Source organism: Castor canadensis, chromosome X (genome assembly GCF_047511655.1).
Source record: "Castor canadensis chromosome X, mCasCan1.hap1v2, whole genome shotgun sequence".
NCBI lineage: Eukaryota > Metazoa > Chordata > Mammalia > Rodentia > Castoridae > Castor > Castor canadensis.
This window is the reverse complement of record NC_133405.1, coordinates 125,596,068-125,611,179: the sequence shown is the minus strand read 5'-3', so window position 1 is coordinate 125,611,179 and position 15,112 is coordinate 125,596,068. Positions and strand designations below refer to the sequence as shown.

Sequence of the window (15,112 nt, the reverse complement as noted above, 5' to 3'; positions counted from 1 at the left end):
CCCCTAGAATCACAGGTTCCATCCTGATCCAAGTCCCACAACCAGGCTCACAGCTCACTGGGTCAGGCCCCCCTCAGCCCATTTTCCATGCCCAGGGAGACAGTCTTAGAAATAAGAAACCAAGAAACGATCAGGGAAGAAGTTCCCTTTCAGCTTTTCACTTGAAAAACTACCAAAAGGACTGGCTTAAAGCTTTTGGATCCAGGAAATGTCTTCCTACTACCATCTGACTCACGTTTTTCTGGCCACAGGCTTTAGAAGCATGTCAGTCACCTCTCTTATCACTACTCTCTCACTTTAACATTCACACACTTAATCTTACAGAGAATTAGGGAGCTCCTTTCCTGCATGTTGAAGTCCAGCACATCCCACAGTGGAGTCCTAACTCATGCTGAATAAAATAATGGAAGATAAAATGATGGAAGATGTCCCTTATCATGGGACATCTGAGAGGATGCAATATGCAAATATACTTGCTAATCTCTAACAGGGTATTTGTGCTGCAGCTACAACTGAAATATGACCAGAGGGTCAATTTTCTTTTCTTTGTCTGTCTGTCCTTCCCTCTCCCCAGCCCTCTTTTGTGGAACATTTTGCAGAGCTGTAAACCCACAAAACACACACTGGGAAATGCTGGACTAGACTCTGTCTGAACACATTAGACTCATTGCAAGGTGTCCTCCCTGATAGGTGGCAATGTACACTAGCACCCCCTTGTACAACATGCCTTATACAGGGAAACTTGAGCACAGTAAGGATGATACACTGTAAAAGCAACCCATACAATGGTGCGATGTGAACGAACCCAATGCTGGCCTCAGAACCTGGTGTACTATATGGACATAGACGGTTCCAGCACTCCGTACCATATATTGTCAACTCTGTGCAACATGAGCAAACCTCACTCATCCCCAATTACACAGACTCTGACTTTTAAAAACTAGCTAAGCCTTTATTGCTGGCAATATAAAAAACAAAAGAGGAAGTTAGACAAGCGTGCTACGCTCTACATGGTGTTTGGAACTCCAAATGCATTTTCCCATAGAAACAAAATTATAAATGGTGATTAATTTCCCAGAATAAGCCACATAGCTAAAATAGGAGACCTCTCCAATGTTACTAACTAACAAGCACTGAAAAATAACAATATTAAAGACAAGACATTTTTACTTATCAAAATACTTACGCTCGATAGCATACCAAGCAGGGGCCATTTAGACCCAGGCAAGAAGGGGTTGCCCATAGAGAATTTACAAACAATAACAAAGCCTACAAAATTAGTTGGCTTTTTACTTTCATGACCTGCTGGCAACTGAAAACAACATCAGTAATAAAATATTGTTCCTTGGAGGATACACAGGTTCAACAAGAAATTAAGAGTACTTGGAGCTATTACGGAGGAAACTTTGGCTCACCTACAGGGATTTCAGTGTAATTTTTTATTACATCCAAATTAATATCTGTACCTTAACTTGTGCCTACAGGAGTCCCTTTATTTTTTAATGCTTATCAACAATCCTGGTCAGTGGAAGTACTGGATAGAGCAAGAATCAGGAAAAGATCATGAGTTCAGTGAGCAAATCTTAGACAAAAAAGGAAAGGGGCTAAAGGGAATGTGTGTGCAATGTGAGAAGCTATGGGTCTGATAAGAAATTACGTGAATTGGGAACAATGAATCCTGGGAACGAAAGGCATCTTTGAATAAGACTCCCAAAGAAAAAGAAAAAGGAGGTGGGCAGAAAGAGTTTCCCAGGAGAGCCACCAGGTGGAGCCACTACTTCAAACCCACTTCATGGATCTTCATAGGGATGGACTTGGGTGGAAACCCAACAGGAGCATGGTGGAAGTCCAAATATGGGACTACTTCATGGGACACTCTTTACTCTAGCATTAATGCCTTGGGGCCAGGACACAGAATGAAAAGAGATAAATATACTAGAAGAAAAATTTGAAAACCAACATATTCATGGGTAAAATACCACAGCTAAACCCCTATGAATGATGAAATACAATTAAAATCTAAAAGCCAGGAATATAAAACAGGTCCTGTGAGGGGTGAGTACTACTGGGAGGAGGGAGGGTGAAGAAGGGTGAATATGGCTGATGTACCTTATACACTTGTATGAAAACAGAACGATGAAACCTATTGAAATTAAGTAAGAGGGAGAATGAGGGTTGGAGTGAACTTAACCAAGGTACATTGTAAACATATAAGGAAATATCACAATGAAATCCCCTATACAACTATTATACGCTAATAAAAATATTTTTAAAACTAATATTGTCAGTGAGTCACACATAAAAACACAGAGAATGTGCAACAGCAGCACCCTCCAGAGCTGCTTTCCACCCCTTTCACCACCCCCATTCCTAGGCTTGACAGGCAGAACAGGGTAAGCAAGGGTAACACATACTCTAACATCAATCACTGGTCCTAACACAGGCTCCAAGCAAAATCTGCCAGAAATGCAGTCAGGGATATTATTTTTAAAGGCCTCTTAAAAGATTTTTTACTCAAGCTTTTGAAAATGAAGACCCACTGGAAGAAAGTCTATAGATGCACACACATTCACACAGATGTATGTATTATTGAATGACTAGCCTTCCTACACAGTCACTGCCAGGTTGCCAGCTTTATTCTCATTTCCCCTGGAAAGACTAGCTCCGTGACAGTAAAGGGCTTCCACAGGACAGTAATGACTTCTGTTAACTCACACTCTTTCTGTCAAGTCCACAAAAGCCAGTTCCTGAGGCAAAACTAACAGGTGACTGGAAACTCCGAGAAAAGTCTGACGACTCAAAATGTCACATTTTCAGATATCTACTTAACCAGAGGGAAATTCACATTTGTTTCTCCAATAGGAAATTTGAAAGAAAAAAAATCTCATTTCTGCAAATAAACCCCCAGATCTTGTACCTACCTTAAACAACCAACTACTGGAAAGCCAAAGTGGTTGACATTTTCTGTATCAAGGAGGCACTTTTTTCCATCCTTTGCTCATAGTTTCCTTTCCAACAAATAGCCCACAATCAAGATCCAAACCACTGCCTCAGAGCCATTTTGAGCATTCCATGTCAGCATGTGCACATCTGCACACACGTGCATACATTCACACCCTCACTCACATTCTCATGAGCCAATCCAACATACACCTTAGAAATATAATTCTGGACAGCCAAGCAAGCCAGGCACCAGTGTCTCACGCCTGTAATCTACTCAGGAGGCAGAGATCAGGAGGATCGCGGTTTGAAGCCAGCCCAAGCAAATAGTTCAGGAGACCCTATCTTGAAAAAACCCTTCACAAAAAAGGGCTGGTGGAGTGGCTCAAGGTGTAGGCCTTGAGTTCAAAAACCAGCACCACAAAAATTAACAAATAAAATAAAATAAAATCTTGAGGACTGGGTGTGGTGGCACATGTCTATAATCTCAGCAACTTGGGAGGCAGAGAGCAGGAGGACCATAGTTTGAGGTCAGCCCAGGCAAAAAAAAATTAGTGAGACCACATCTCAACAAAAAAAGCTGGGTGTGGTGGTACACACCGGTACTCCTAGCTATGAGGGAGGCCATAGGTAGGAATATCACAGCAGGCCAGCCCAGAGAAAAACATAAGACCCTATCTGAAAAATAACTAAAGCAAAAAGGGCTGGGGACATGGTTCACATGGTAGAGCACTTGCCTAGAAAGTATAAGGCCCCAAGTTTGAATACCAGTACCACCAAAATAAAGAAAAAGAAAAAGAAATGAAAGCTTGAAAAATACATTTCTCCTTCCGGAGAAGGGGCCAGGGAGAGAGGTCACTTGGTCAGATCTGTTTAGGAACTGGAATGACTAGGAAAAGAAAGACACACATTAAGGTAAAATTAAGTTAAATCCTCCAGCCAGCTATGGTCAGCAGACTCAACTGGAGAGCCCTTCTGTGTGGCAAGCACGAAGTTCATATTAAGGTGGAGGGCATGTATCACCCATCCACACGCAAAATGAATTCTGAAGGACTTCTGCACTAACTTTCAAAGCAACAGTGTGTCACCAGAAGAACAGCAGCCATTAGTCTCTCTGTCAAGGAAGACTTTTGAGTTGAATCTGTCAAAAGGACTAAACACCAGAAACAAACCCACAAAGCAATGTTTGATAAAGTCAGACCCGCATACCAGTTCAGAGAACAACCCTCATCCCATCTTCACTTGAATCACATGTGAGACAGACATCTCACCTCACAGCATCAGAGCTAGACCTGTTACAAATAACATCTTTAAAGCTGTCACATCTTTCAGCATTAATCTCTGGAAGGGGCAGTAAAATGCAAATGCATAACAAACCTTAAATAAAGATGGTAAAAGCAGTTTATCTTTCAGAAGGCAGATGCCAAAGTAGCAGAGCGACTTAAAAAGATGATTATATAAGATACATTTTATATCAGGAGAGCATAACAATAATAATAGTAATAGCAAAGAATAATAAATGTGCAAAATACAATAGAGACTTACCAAACACTGAATTCATGATAAACTGGAAATAGAAACAAGGACATATAAAGCCAACTAGAAACTCATGGAGTGGCTTCACATTGAGAATGACATAGTAAATAAGAGACATACCCCCACCTTGCTATTTAAAAAGATACAAGAAATGAACAGTGCTTTCTCAACATTTCCCATGTGACACAACAGATTGGAACTGCTTGCAGGCAGGACTGCCTGCTGTTTTTCTAGTCTTTGTGTCTGCCCCAGCACCAGGCACAGGGCCAGGTGCATAGCTGGCATGCAGTAAACACATGCTATGGAATGTTCATTGGTATTCAGCAAAAAAAGTGAGGAAGGAACAATGTCCAAAATCACAGGCAGCAAGAGAGGGCCAGAGAGAGGCAGAGACATATCTTCCCTACATGAGCTACTAACGATGCATGCTAGAGAGCTGACATAAAACCTAGTCCTCATGTAGGCTATGAAGCATTGACTATAGCTAGATACTTAACCAATCACATGGGTAAAGTTAGTCTGAAAAATCTTTCTAAGGGCGAAACCACACGATTTTTATTTTCTTCTTAATTCAAGTAGAAATGAATCTATACTCAAATGGATAAAATCCACTGCTCATTTTCAGGAACATATTTAGGGTATTTGCTAGTAACTGTTACAAGTTGCATCTTATTAAATTTCGGTCCTAAACTCCTGGTTTGAATGCTTTGTTCAAAAATTCCTCTAGGCCTGGGCATGGCTCAAGTGGAGGAGCGTATGCATAAGGCCCTGGGTTCAATCCCCAGTACAATAAAAAATTTAAAAATTTAAAAACGTCCTCTACCCATCAATGTAAGAGGACCGATCATCATTCTCCTATATAGGCTTAATGATAGAAGAAACAAAAGAATAAGTCACTGTCACAAGAAAAACAGCTCCAAGGAAATTTTTTTACCTTTTCTGGAGTCTGGAATAACTTTAGGATATACAACATACACCGTGCAAGTTTAAATGAAAAATACCTTCTTATTCCTCAGGAAAGGCTTATTCCAAGCACGAAGCTCCTCCACTGTGACTTCAGGTGAAAACAGGCACTACTGCCCCTGAGGTTCCAATGCCCCAAGGGAGAGACAGATGGGAGGAGCTGCTTTCCCTGGGAATTTCAGCCAAGGCTGAAATTTTCTCAAAGGAAAAGCCCATGGAGTCATTTCTATACCTCCCTAAACCAACTCTACAGTAATTTGGAAAAGTTAAAACTGAAACTAATCAGCGCCCCCACTGATGTTTCTGTGGTTCTTTTTCTCAAGCTTCCTTTAAGCCCTAAGCATCTGCTGCCCTTATTGCAGGTACCTGGGGAGAATGAGCTCATCCCAGACCGTGAGATACAACAACCTCCTCTCAACTGCTGCAAAGTGAGGCCTGCCTTGAAGTACAAGAACAGCTGGACACAGTTGGGCAAACTCCTTCAGTTAAATCTGTCTCAAACTCAGGCCCCAATGAAGTGGTTCAGTTTCAGAGTCATAATAGAAATAGAATTTACTCTTTATTAAACCAATTCTAAGACTGTATCAAATGATAAGGCTCATACAAAGAAAAGAGTCATCCTATCTTTGATAAAGTTGGAAGAAAAGAATTTGTGTTAATTCTGCTAAATTCTCACCAAGGTCCAAGGTTGAATTACAAGGTGGACTCTAAGAAAGATCCCACATTAGCAAATCAAAACAAACCAATAAACCCTGATGACAACTTCCTCCCTCCATAACAGCTACAAGGACACTAGTAGACGAAAACAATCATAAAAGTTTCTAAGGACAAAGCTCCATAGAAACAAAAGGAGGGGGTAGACTTCAGTCATTTAACTCATAAAACTTTAAAAATTAGTTGGACAGAAGTGTTTATAACTAGAATCACCCCCATAGATTTAGCTTCTGATCCTTGTTTTAAGAGGAAAAAAGTGTTTTGTTTTGTTTTTTCTCATTGATTTGGGGTGGGAAAAATGTAGCTTTTGAGCTCAGTACAATGAACTATTTATCTGGCCTGACAAGGCCAATCCATCTCCCCCCCCACACTTGTTTACTATAAGGAGTAGTAGAATACTGTTAGGCTTGACAGGATGGGGGAGGGCCTACAGCAACACGGGTTTTAGTACACAATGCTTCCCTTCAGCTGGAAATTTATGTTTGGTCCAGGTGACCCACGAGGTCAGTATAAAGACTAGGACAGAATGAAGATGGGTCACTGTGGGCCTCACATTTACAGGTCTCACAGCCACTGGTATATTTAGTACATAAAAGACCTAAGAGTAAAAGGTAGGTCTTAATTCAGCTATAGGCCTAAGGCAGAAGGCTTAAAAAAGGAATGCAAGTCGAGTAAGCCGGCCCTTTGAGCTCATTTTTCTGGTGAATGAGAAATTCCATTAGGGGATCTGTAAAGCCAGATTTTCAGGTGTCAAGAAACAAATATCTGAAAAGTTCTATTCCTTTGTTGATTTAAAGTTCTCAGGTAATTCTATTGAACTCATCCAGATAATTACCTTCATTCCTTACCTTAATTAATTCTTTCTCTTGTGAAATTAATTAATTACCATAAGTGTCTTACTGACTTTACAAAAATAGGGCTGGCTGGAGAGGCCCTGCTACTGGTTACCACGTGAGCAATTGCTGAACCAGCTGACCTGAGAAGAGCTGGAGGAAAGGGACAGCTCAGAGCAGCCAGGGAGGCCTGACAATGCATAAGACTCCCTGAACTCCAGCTCTCAAATCCAATGAGTACAGGTCTCAGGAGTTTGGGATCTTATTTGCAAGAATGCAGGAGGCACTGTGGGGGATGACTATGGTTTTATAGCAATGTATGCTAAATTCTTAAAATGGGAAATCCCGGCTTTCGTAGGATGGGAATTTTAAAATTGAAGGAGGAAAATAAAGAAAGTCCTAAAGCTGCTAACCCAACCTGGGCCTCTGGCCAATATTTCATCTGAATAATTCAAAAAAAGGAAATGTAGCCCAGGGCAGCTGGAGGGGCAGAGGAAGAAGCAGGAAGGAAGGGAGACACAAAGCTAATGTTTCAAGTGCTATGATCAATGGGCAGTTTATTGGGCAAATTCTTATGCTATCTAAATTTTATGAAAGATTGGCTGTTCTTCCCCATGGTTATGTAAACATGCCTTCTTTCTTCTGGTTAATGGAGCCCTCTGCTAACACATTTCCTGCTCTTTTTGAAGAGCTCTCCATTTCCCTTTAATAAGCCCAGGAAAAGCAGCTAAAGGCTGTTCGGCTAAGCATGGCCCTGGCTATGCTGAGGTCAGGAAATACTGACCACAGTACCAAACTGGGTAAAATCATCGTCACAATCTTATATTCTCTCTCACATCATTTCAAACAACAATTATCACCAGAGAAAGATGGAGGAGAAAGCAAAATTCCAACAAACTGATACGTAAAATTTACTTGAGGTCTCAAAAGAGGGAAAAGAAGGTGGTTAAAGGCTTCCAGGTTAGATGGATACATTAGCTATATCTTCATACATTCTTCCTCTTAAACCCAAGGAAGCAGGAGTCTGTATTTGGGAGCTGGGCAGTTAGAGAAAGACTCTGATAGAGTTTGCCTTAAATTAAAAGGAGAGCATGGTACTCAGCCTGCACCATACCATTCTCTTAATTCACCTTTCATCTATAAAAATAGATGTGAAAGAGGAAGCTAAAAACACTAGGAAAAAATCATTTATAAATTTTGCCAACTTTCTCATTGTGAGAAAACATTTTATGAGTTCCCGTCATTATAGCTACTAAAAGTTACTAGTCATGTGTACGTCCAAAACTTATACTGAAAGCCAAAAGGGCACACTCTGTTCAATTTTTCAGAAATGCAAAATTTGACAGGGTTCATTCAGAAGTTTCACTTTGTTTGTGTGAGGAGAGGGGGGTGCTCTTCTTTGCCATACCTCGCTTATTGGTTCTTAAAATTGTTTCAGAAGACAGCAAAGAATTTCCACTGGACACGTCGTGCATGGGCTTTTCTGGAGCTTTGCTAGAGAGAGGGTCTTTCTTCATATCTTTCTTTATTTCCTGTGAGACACATAAAAGGAAAAGAGATTGTAGTTTGAGATTTTAGGGTACCTCTTTGACTATCTTAAGCTTCATCTTTCTGGAAATGTACTAGAATAATGCCGAGTCAGCAAAACACAGTATTTTACAAATTCCATTTCCTATGGTTTTATGCTTTTTTTCCCTTATGTTTATTTCAGAAGCACCCAATCCTAAAATGTAGAATGATGCCCAGTATGGTGAGGTGAACTTATGTGACTGGGGGCATTCCCTGTGACCATCAAGAGAATGACTGGTATGCAAAAGTCATCATACAGCCCTAAATGACAGCTTCTTCTACTTTTTGAACAACGACAAGCTTTAGCCAAGCAGACTCACCTCTTAAAAAGCCTTCAGATTTCTATTCTTCTCAACAGAAGTGTGGAGAACTACATTCCCAAATCACCACTGTGCTCATAATTATACTAAACCCAAAAGATGATTTCAACTCATTTCCATTCATCAAGTTCGTCCAGCTTTTCAACTCTTGACAAAGAAAAAACTAGGGATGACAGACTACAATGAAGACTGTCATTTGAGGCCAAAGGTCAACCAACTTCACCCCACCCCTCTATTGGGTATATAAAGTTCATTAGAACACGACCACATCCGTGTATATTTTGTATGGCTAAACTGATGCTAGAAAGGCAAAGCTGAGTAGCTGCAACAGAGACCAAAGCCTAAAATATCTGACGTTTTATAGAAAAATTTTGCTCACCCCAGTCTAAGTGGAGTCTTATTAAAGCTCCATTAATATCTGGATCTTTTAAATCTAGTGGCTGATTTTATTACAGGTTGTACATACCTAACCCAAAACTTCAAAATATGAAATGCTCAAAAGTCTAAAACTTTTTGAGCACATAATGCCACAAGTGGAAAATTCCACACTTGACCTCATGTGATGAGTTTCTGTTATGAAACAGAGGCTCACTAAAAATGCTGTATAAAATTACATACATACATACATATATATGGTATATATGAAACCTAAGTGAATTTTGTGTTCAGGTTTGGGTCTCATCTCTAAGATATCTCATTAGGTAAGTGCAAATATGTCAATTATTTTTAAAAAATCTAAATTTGAAATATTTCTAGTCTCAAAGGGATATTTGACCTGTATTTCAAATTATCTTAATAAGCTATGTAATCATTCGCAAAAGAATTAATAGTAAAATGATAGTAATTCACACAGTGCAGGTCTGTACACAGGAATTCCTCCCAAAGGAGCAAAGATCCCATGATCACACTAAGGAAAAAATGTAAGCTTAGGAACTACACCTGAAGCATGGCTGAATGGCAGGAAGGATGACAGATAAGGGACGTGTGCTTTACAAAGAGCAGGGATAAGAAATGGGGACAGGTTCCTATTATAGAATGAGCAGAAAGGTGACAAATTAGGTTGGGGGGCCATAATTAGGCCTAAACAGAGGGTTGAGGTGAAAAGAAAACAAATGCCTGGGCTGGGATGTAGCTCGGTGGTACAGCACTTGCCTAGCATGCGTGAGGCCCTGGGTTCGATCCCAGCACCAAAAAAAAAAAAAAAAAAGAAAAAAATGCTTGTCAAAACACTGCCACTGCCCCTAGCTTTCTACACCCTGGACTGTGGGTTACTTATCTCCAATTCTGCAACTGCTGGCTATGTTCACAGCAGCCTCACCATCTCCTCCTCCCTCACCAGGGTCCCCCCGCCCAGGAAGCCAGCAAAGTAAGGTTGGTACTTTGCAGGGCTGAGAGTTTCAGCTGGCATCCCACAGCCCTAACGTGGCAGAGCTCAGCCCCAGGCCAACACCAGTACCTCTGCACAACAGAGGCGTATGTGCATGAGTGGATGTACATGGACACCCATCACAACAGCCCCAGCATCTACTGGAACAGCAGTTGCTGAGGCTTCTTGTAGTCTCACAGGCAGATGGCATCAGGGGACAATCTGCAAACATTGCCTGCCTGAGTCACATGCCTGTCTGAGCTGCATGATGGCTGCCAGTAGGCTGTGGATGTAGAATTAAAGACAACAAGCTACAAAGTGCACTCATTTCCCCAATGGTTGCTTCTTTGGGGTGAAAACAGTTGCTCAAATCTCACTTTCTGTCCCAAGATGGATATGACTGTGCCAACACAAATTTCCCCACCCAGACACAATGTGACTCAGTAACACATCACCAACTTTGCCAAGGAATGATTCTAAGAAATTCAGTGGGGTCATGGGGACAACATGGACAGTGTTTGCTTATCACTAACCGCTAATTGTATGAAGCTGGGGAAGGGTGAGGAGCAGGACAAAGGCTTTGATGCTGGGGTAGCCACTTGAGAAAGCCTCAGAAGCTATGGCTCTCAAGAATGCTTGGGTTCCCATGCTTCAGAATAGCACCATGAGCAGCTGGCTGGGAAGGACCTATCTGATCAAAAGCAGGCAGGGCTAAGATACAACACCAGAAAAAGGCTGGCCTGGAAAGCCCAGACTCCTTTGTTTCCCCAATGCTCATTCACATTTACCAAAGAAGCCCAATATTGACCAAAGTTCGTAAGGTGCTTCTCAGATGGAAGCAGGAAGGATATACACTTTAAAATATGTCCTTTTTTTTCCAGAAAAAACAATCTGGTACATGGATGTGGCAGTGAATTCTTTAGGCTCGTGACCTGAAAACACCCTGGCTCAGTGCAGGCCTACCTAAAAGCCAACACCTTCCTCCAAAATGCCCCTTCTCTCAGGGGAGGAAATCCATCTTGTTTGACACTCCATCATCCACCCACTTACTCAGGCTAGAAAGTCAGCATTAACTAACCTCCCTATCTAATGAGTCGCCCAGTCTGGCTTTATCCACTTCCTCAATCTCTCTCTCTCTCTCTCTCTACTTCTCCTCTATTAAAACATAAATACCAAGCAAAAAACTTGAATAGACATTTCTCCAAAGAAAATACACTAATAGCCAATAAGCACATGACAAATGCTCAACATCATTAGTCGCTAGCGAAATGGAAATAAAACACAATGAGATACACCTTCAAATCTACTCAGATACCTAGAACTTAAAAAGATGGAAAACAACAAGCATTGATAAGAATGTTAAGAAAATGGAAACTTTGTACATTGCTAGGGGTGATATAAAATGGTGCAGCCTCTGTGGAAAACAGTACAGCAGTTTGTAGAAGTTAACACAAAACTACCACATGACCCAGTAATTCTACTTCTAGAGATATGCTCAAAAGAACTGAAAGCAGGGATGCAGACAGATACACACATGCCAGTGTTTACTGTAAATAATAACCAAAAGGGAGAAGTGACCCAAATGTCTATGATCAGATGAATGGCTAAACAGGATGTAGTATATCTAATCAATGAAATATTATTTATCCTCAAAAAGGAATAAGGTTTTGATACATGCTACAACACAGAATATCCTAAAAAACATGCAAAAGGAAATAAGCCAGACACAAAAGGACAGATATGATTCCCCTAAATGAAATATTTAGAATAGGCAAATTCAGAAAGAAGATTAGAGGTCACCTAAGAGTTGGGGGAGGGGAATGGGGAGATAATGGTTTAATGCTTACAGAGTTTCTGTTTTGGTTGATGAAAAGGTTTTAGAAACAGTGGTAATGATTATACAAAATTGTGAATGTGATCAGTGTCACTGATTGTACATAGAAGTACTTAAAATGCATGCACATATATGAAAATAGAATGAAACCCATTGAAATTGTTTTAAAGGGCAGAGATAAGAAAGAGTAATAAAGGGAGTGAATTTGATCAAAGTACATTATCTACAGGGAGGGGGACAATAAAATGGAAGAAACACCACCGCATGACAGCATCTAACATTTGAGTGATTACTGCGTGCCAAACCCTCTCTAAGAGCTTCACCTAGATGGCAGTTTGTCATCTGCACAAGAGTACCAATTGCAGACAAATACACCAAGACACAGAGAGCTAGCAACTGTATCGCTTCAGAGCTTATCTCTTAACCACACTTCCCTTGAGTTCTGCCTGGATTCTGATAATGTCTCCCCAACTTCAGTCTCCCCCCTCCCAGTTCAGCCTCCACAATGCCTCCAAGGACACTCTTAAAGCAAACATCTGAAGCCAGGCATGGTGGCGCATGCCTGTTACCCCAGCTATTGGGGAGCCAGAGATAGGAGGATTGTGGTTCAAGACCATCCAGGGCAAAAAAAGTTAGGGAGACCCCATTGCTAAAAACAAAAGGGCTAGGGTTATGGCTCAAGTGATAGAGTACTTGAAGCATGAGACACTGGGTTCGTTCTCCAGTACCACAAAAGTCTGTTCCTGTCATCTACCTACTGAAATCTCCAGTTGCTTCCAAAAGACCACAGACTAAGCCCTTTCATTCAAAAAAATTTTCCAATCACAGGAAGCCACAATTCCCTGTAGGTGCTTCTGGCTAAAAATATCTGGCATGCATACTGCCCCTATGGTACCAGTTATTTTGCAAATCCAAGTTGGCCAATACATTACCTTCATAAAATTCTGATGTCATGGGCTCCTACCAGTATGTTCTAAAAATGTATGATGTTACACGATGACACCTACAAAGTGCTTTCACAGATATTTTTCCACTTACATCTTCCAATCATGCTGTCAATAAAGAGCCTGATTTTGCCAGACATATTTTTACACATAAGAATAGTGGGACACAGTCAGAGAGGATACAAGAGTAGACAGAAGCCACAAATGTAATATGGGGCAGAGCCAGCCATGGGACCAGGACAGAGCTGTCCTGCTATATCTCACCTCCCAAGAAGAGCCAATGTCATGACCATGGGGGAGAAAGTACTTGAAACCATTCTGCCTGTGGCTCCAGTAGGAACCATAGCTTTCCTCCACGCTTAAAGGAAGCAATGTACCACTTAACCCATAAACCCAAGAGTATCAAGGCTCAAATTTGTGAAGTCCCTTATCATCCACGTAAAGGAGCTCCTTCCTGCAGAGAAAGATAGACTTGACACTAGAGTAACTTGTGCCTGCCCATATATAGCTGCTACCCTGGAGCTCTCCGAGGTATTGATTCAAGTTTGCAGGAGTCTGAATTTCCCATTGCTGAGTGCTCCTAGGTCCCCACCCTCAATCTCAGCTTCCTGTCTACTAAGCCCAAATGGGCTTAAGAACTTGAGTACACTGCTATCCCACTAGTAGAGGCTACCTCCTCCCCTGGCCCAGAATGGTGGATCATGAATGCTTATGGAAATTCATACATACATACATGACAACAGGTATAAATCAGCAATGATAGTACTGCTTAAAGACAATACAGAAGAGACGGGCTATCAGTAAGCCTATTTAAGTAGACAAAAGAAAGCCAGCTTCTCTTTATCTCAACTCTGATGCCTTAACAATGGAAATTTGGCATGTGCAGTAAAACCATGACCACCAACAAGATACTGACACTGCAAACATGCTTGAGAACTCCTCCTCACACCAATCCTGCTTCCCTGAGGCACTGGGCTGAAATGGATTACCCACAATGAGAGACCAAACAGTTCTGATGGTGTTGCTATAGCAAAAATTCTCCATGACACATTTAGGGACCTCCAACCTCACTGGGCCAACACATGGCCTGTATGCAGCTGAGAGCTTAACTAGGATAGTCTGCTTTCCAATAAGCTGAATTGCCTGGATGTGGCTGGCTGCTGAGCCAAGTGAGTTTCCTCTCTCTCCCCAACCACTGCATAGTATACAGGTGCTGGGGTTTAGCTGACTTGACTCTTCTTTGAATCAGTTGGTCAGTCTCCATCCGAAACACTACAGGGAAAAACACCAACGAAAGTCCCATTTGAGGGGTGCCTACCTCCTCTTATCATTTGTGTCTTCCACCAACCATGCCACAGGATAAAGCACAGGCTTCATGATGGACAGAGAGAATGATGCTGTTAGTCAGACAACCAGAACTATCCCTGGCATCATTTATTAGGGGTGCAATCTGGGGACAATACTTAAAGCCTCTAAACAGTCCTTTGGCCATCTGAAAAGGCATCTGGTGTTAAATGTGCCATCACAGAGATGTCTTCAGGTTAAAATAGTGCATTGGAGGGTAGTTTACAAACTATTGTTTGCTGTCATTATTAAATAATAAGTCCTATTAAAACTATACATAACACAAATGAGCCTCACAGTGATAATGCTGAATTAAAGAAACCAGACACAAAAGATTATACACTGTACAAGTTCATTTGTGGGAAGCTCGACAACAGGCAAAACCAGTCACTGGTGAGAGATCTCAGAAGCTCAGCTTTGGAGAGATACTAAAGGGGAGGGGAGAGGTAGCAAGGAATCTGCTGAGAAGACGAAAATGATCCATAACCAAAAACTTCACTGAACTGTACTTCTAAGATTTCTGTACTTTCCTGTAAGTTGTTTCAATTTAAAAGAACAACACAGACCAGAAAAGACAGATTCTTTTAAATCCAAATGTGCTATTTGTCCTAGAAGATAGGAAACATGACAAGTGAATGCTTAGATAGTTTAATGTTCCTCTCAGGTGGGGAAAGCTTTCTGGGATCCACACTAAGGGAAGGGATGGTCGCAACTGTCAGTGGGTGAGCCAAGATACATCACTCCTCATT

At 41.3% G+C, this 15,112-nt stretch overlaps 1 protein-coding gene across 13 annotated transcripts in view; it reads right to left on the bottom strand.

Annotated features, from left to right (window-relative positions):
* The window catches only part of Sh3kbp1 (SH3 domain containing kinase binding protein 1), a 328,667-nt gene that overhangs the window by 196,701 nt on the left and 116,854 nt on the right, over positions 1-15,112 (bottom strand). For all 13 annotated transcript variants that reach the window (XM_074063111.1, XM_074063114.1, XM_074063105.1 and 10 more), the window contains one exon: positions 8,395-8,518. In XM_074063111.1, coding sequence (XP_073919212.1) covers positions 8,395-8,518 — 124 coding nt within the window. The remainder of the gene's footprint in view (positions 1-8,394; positions 8,519-15,112) is intronic.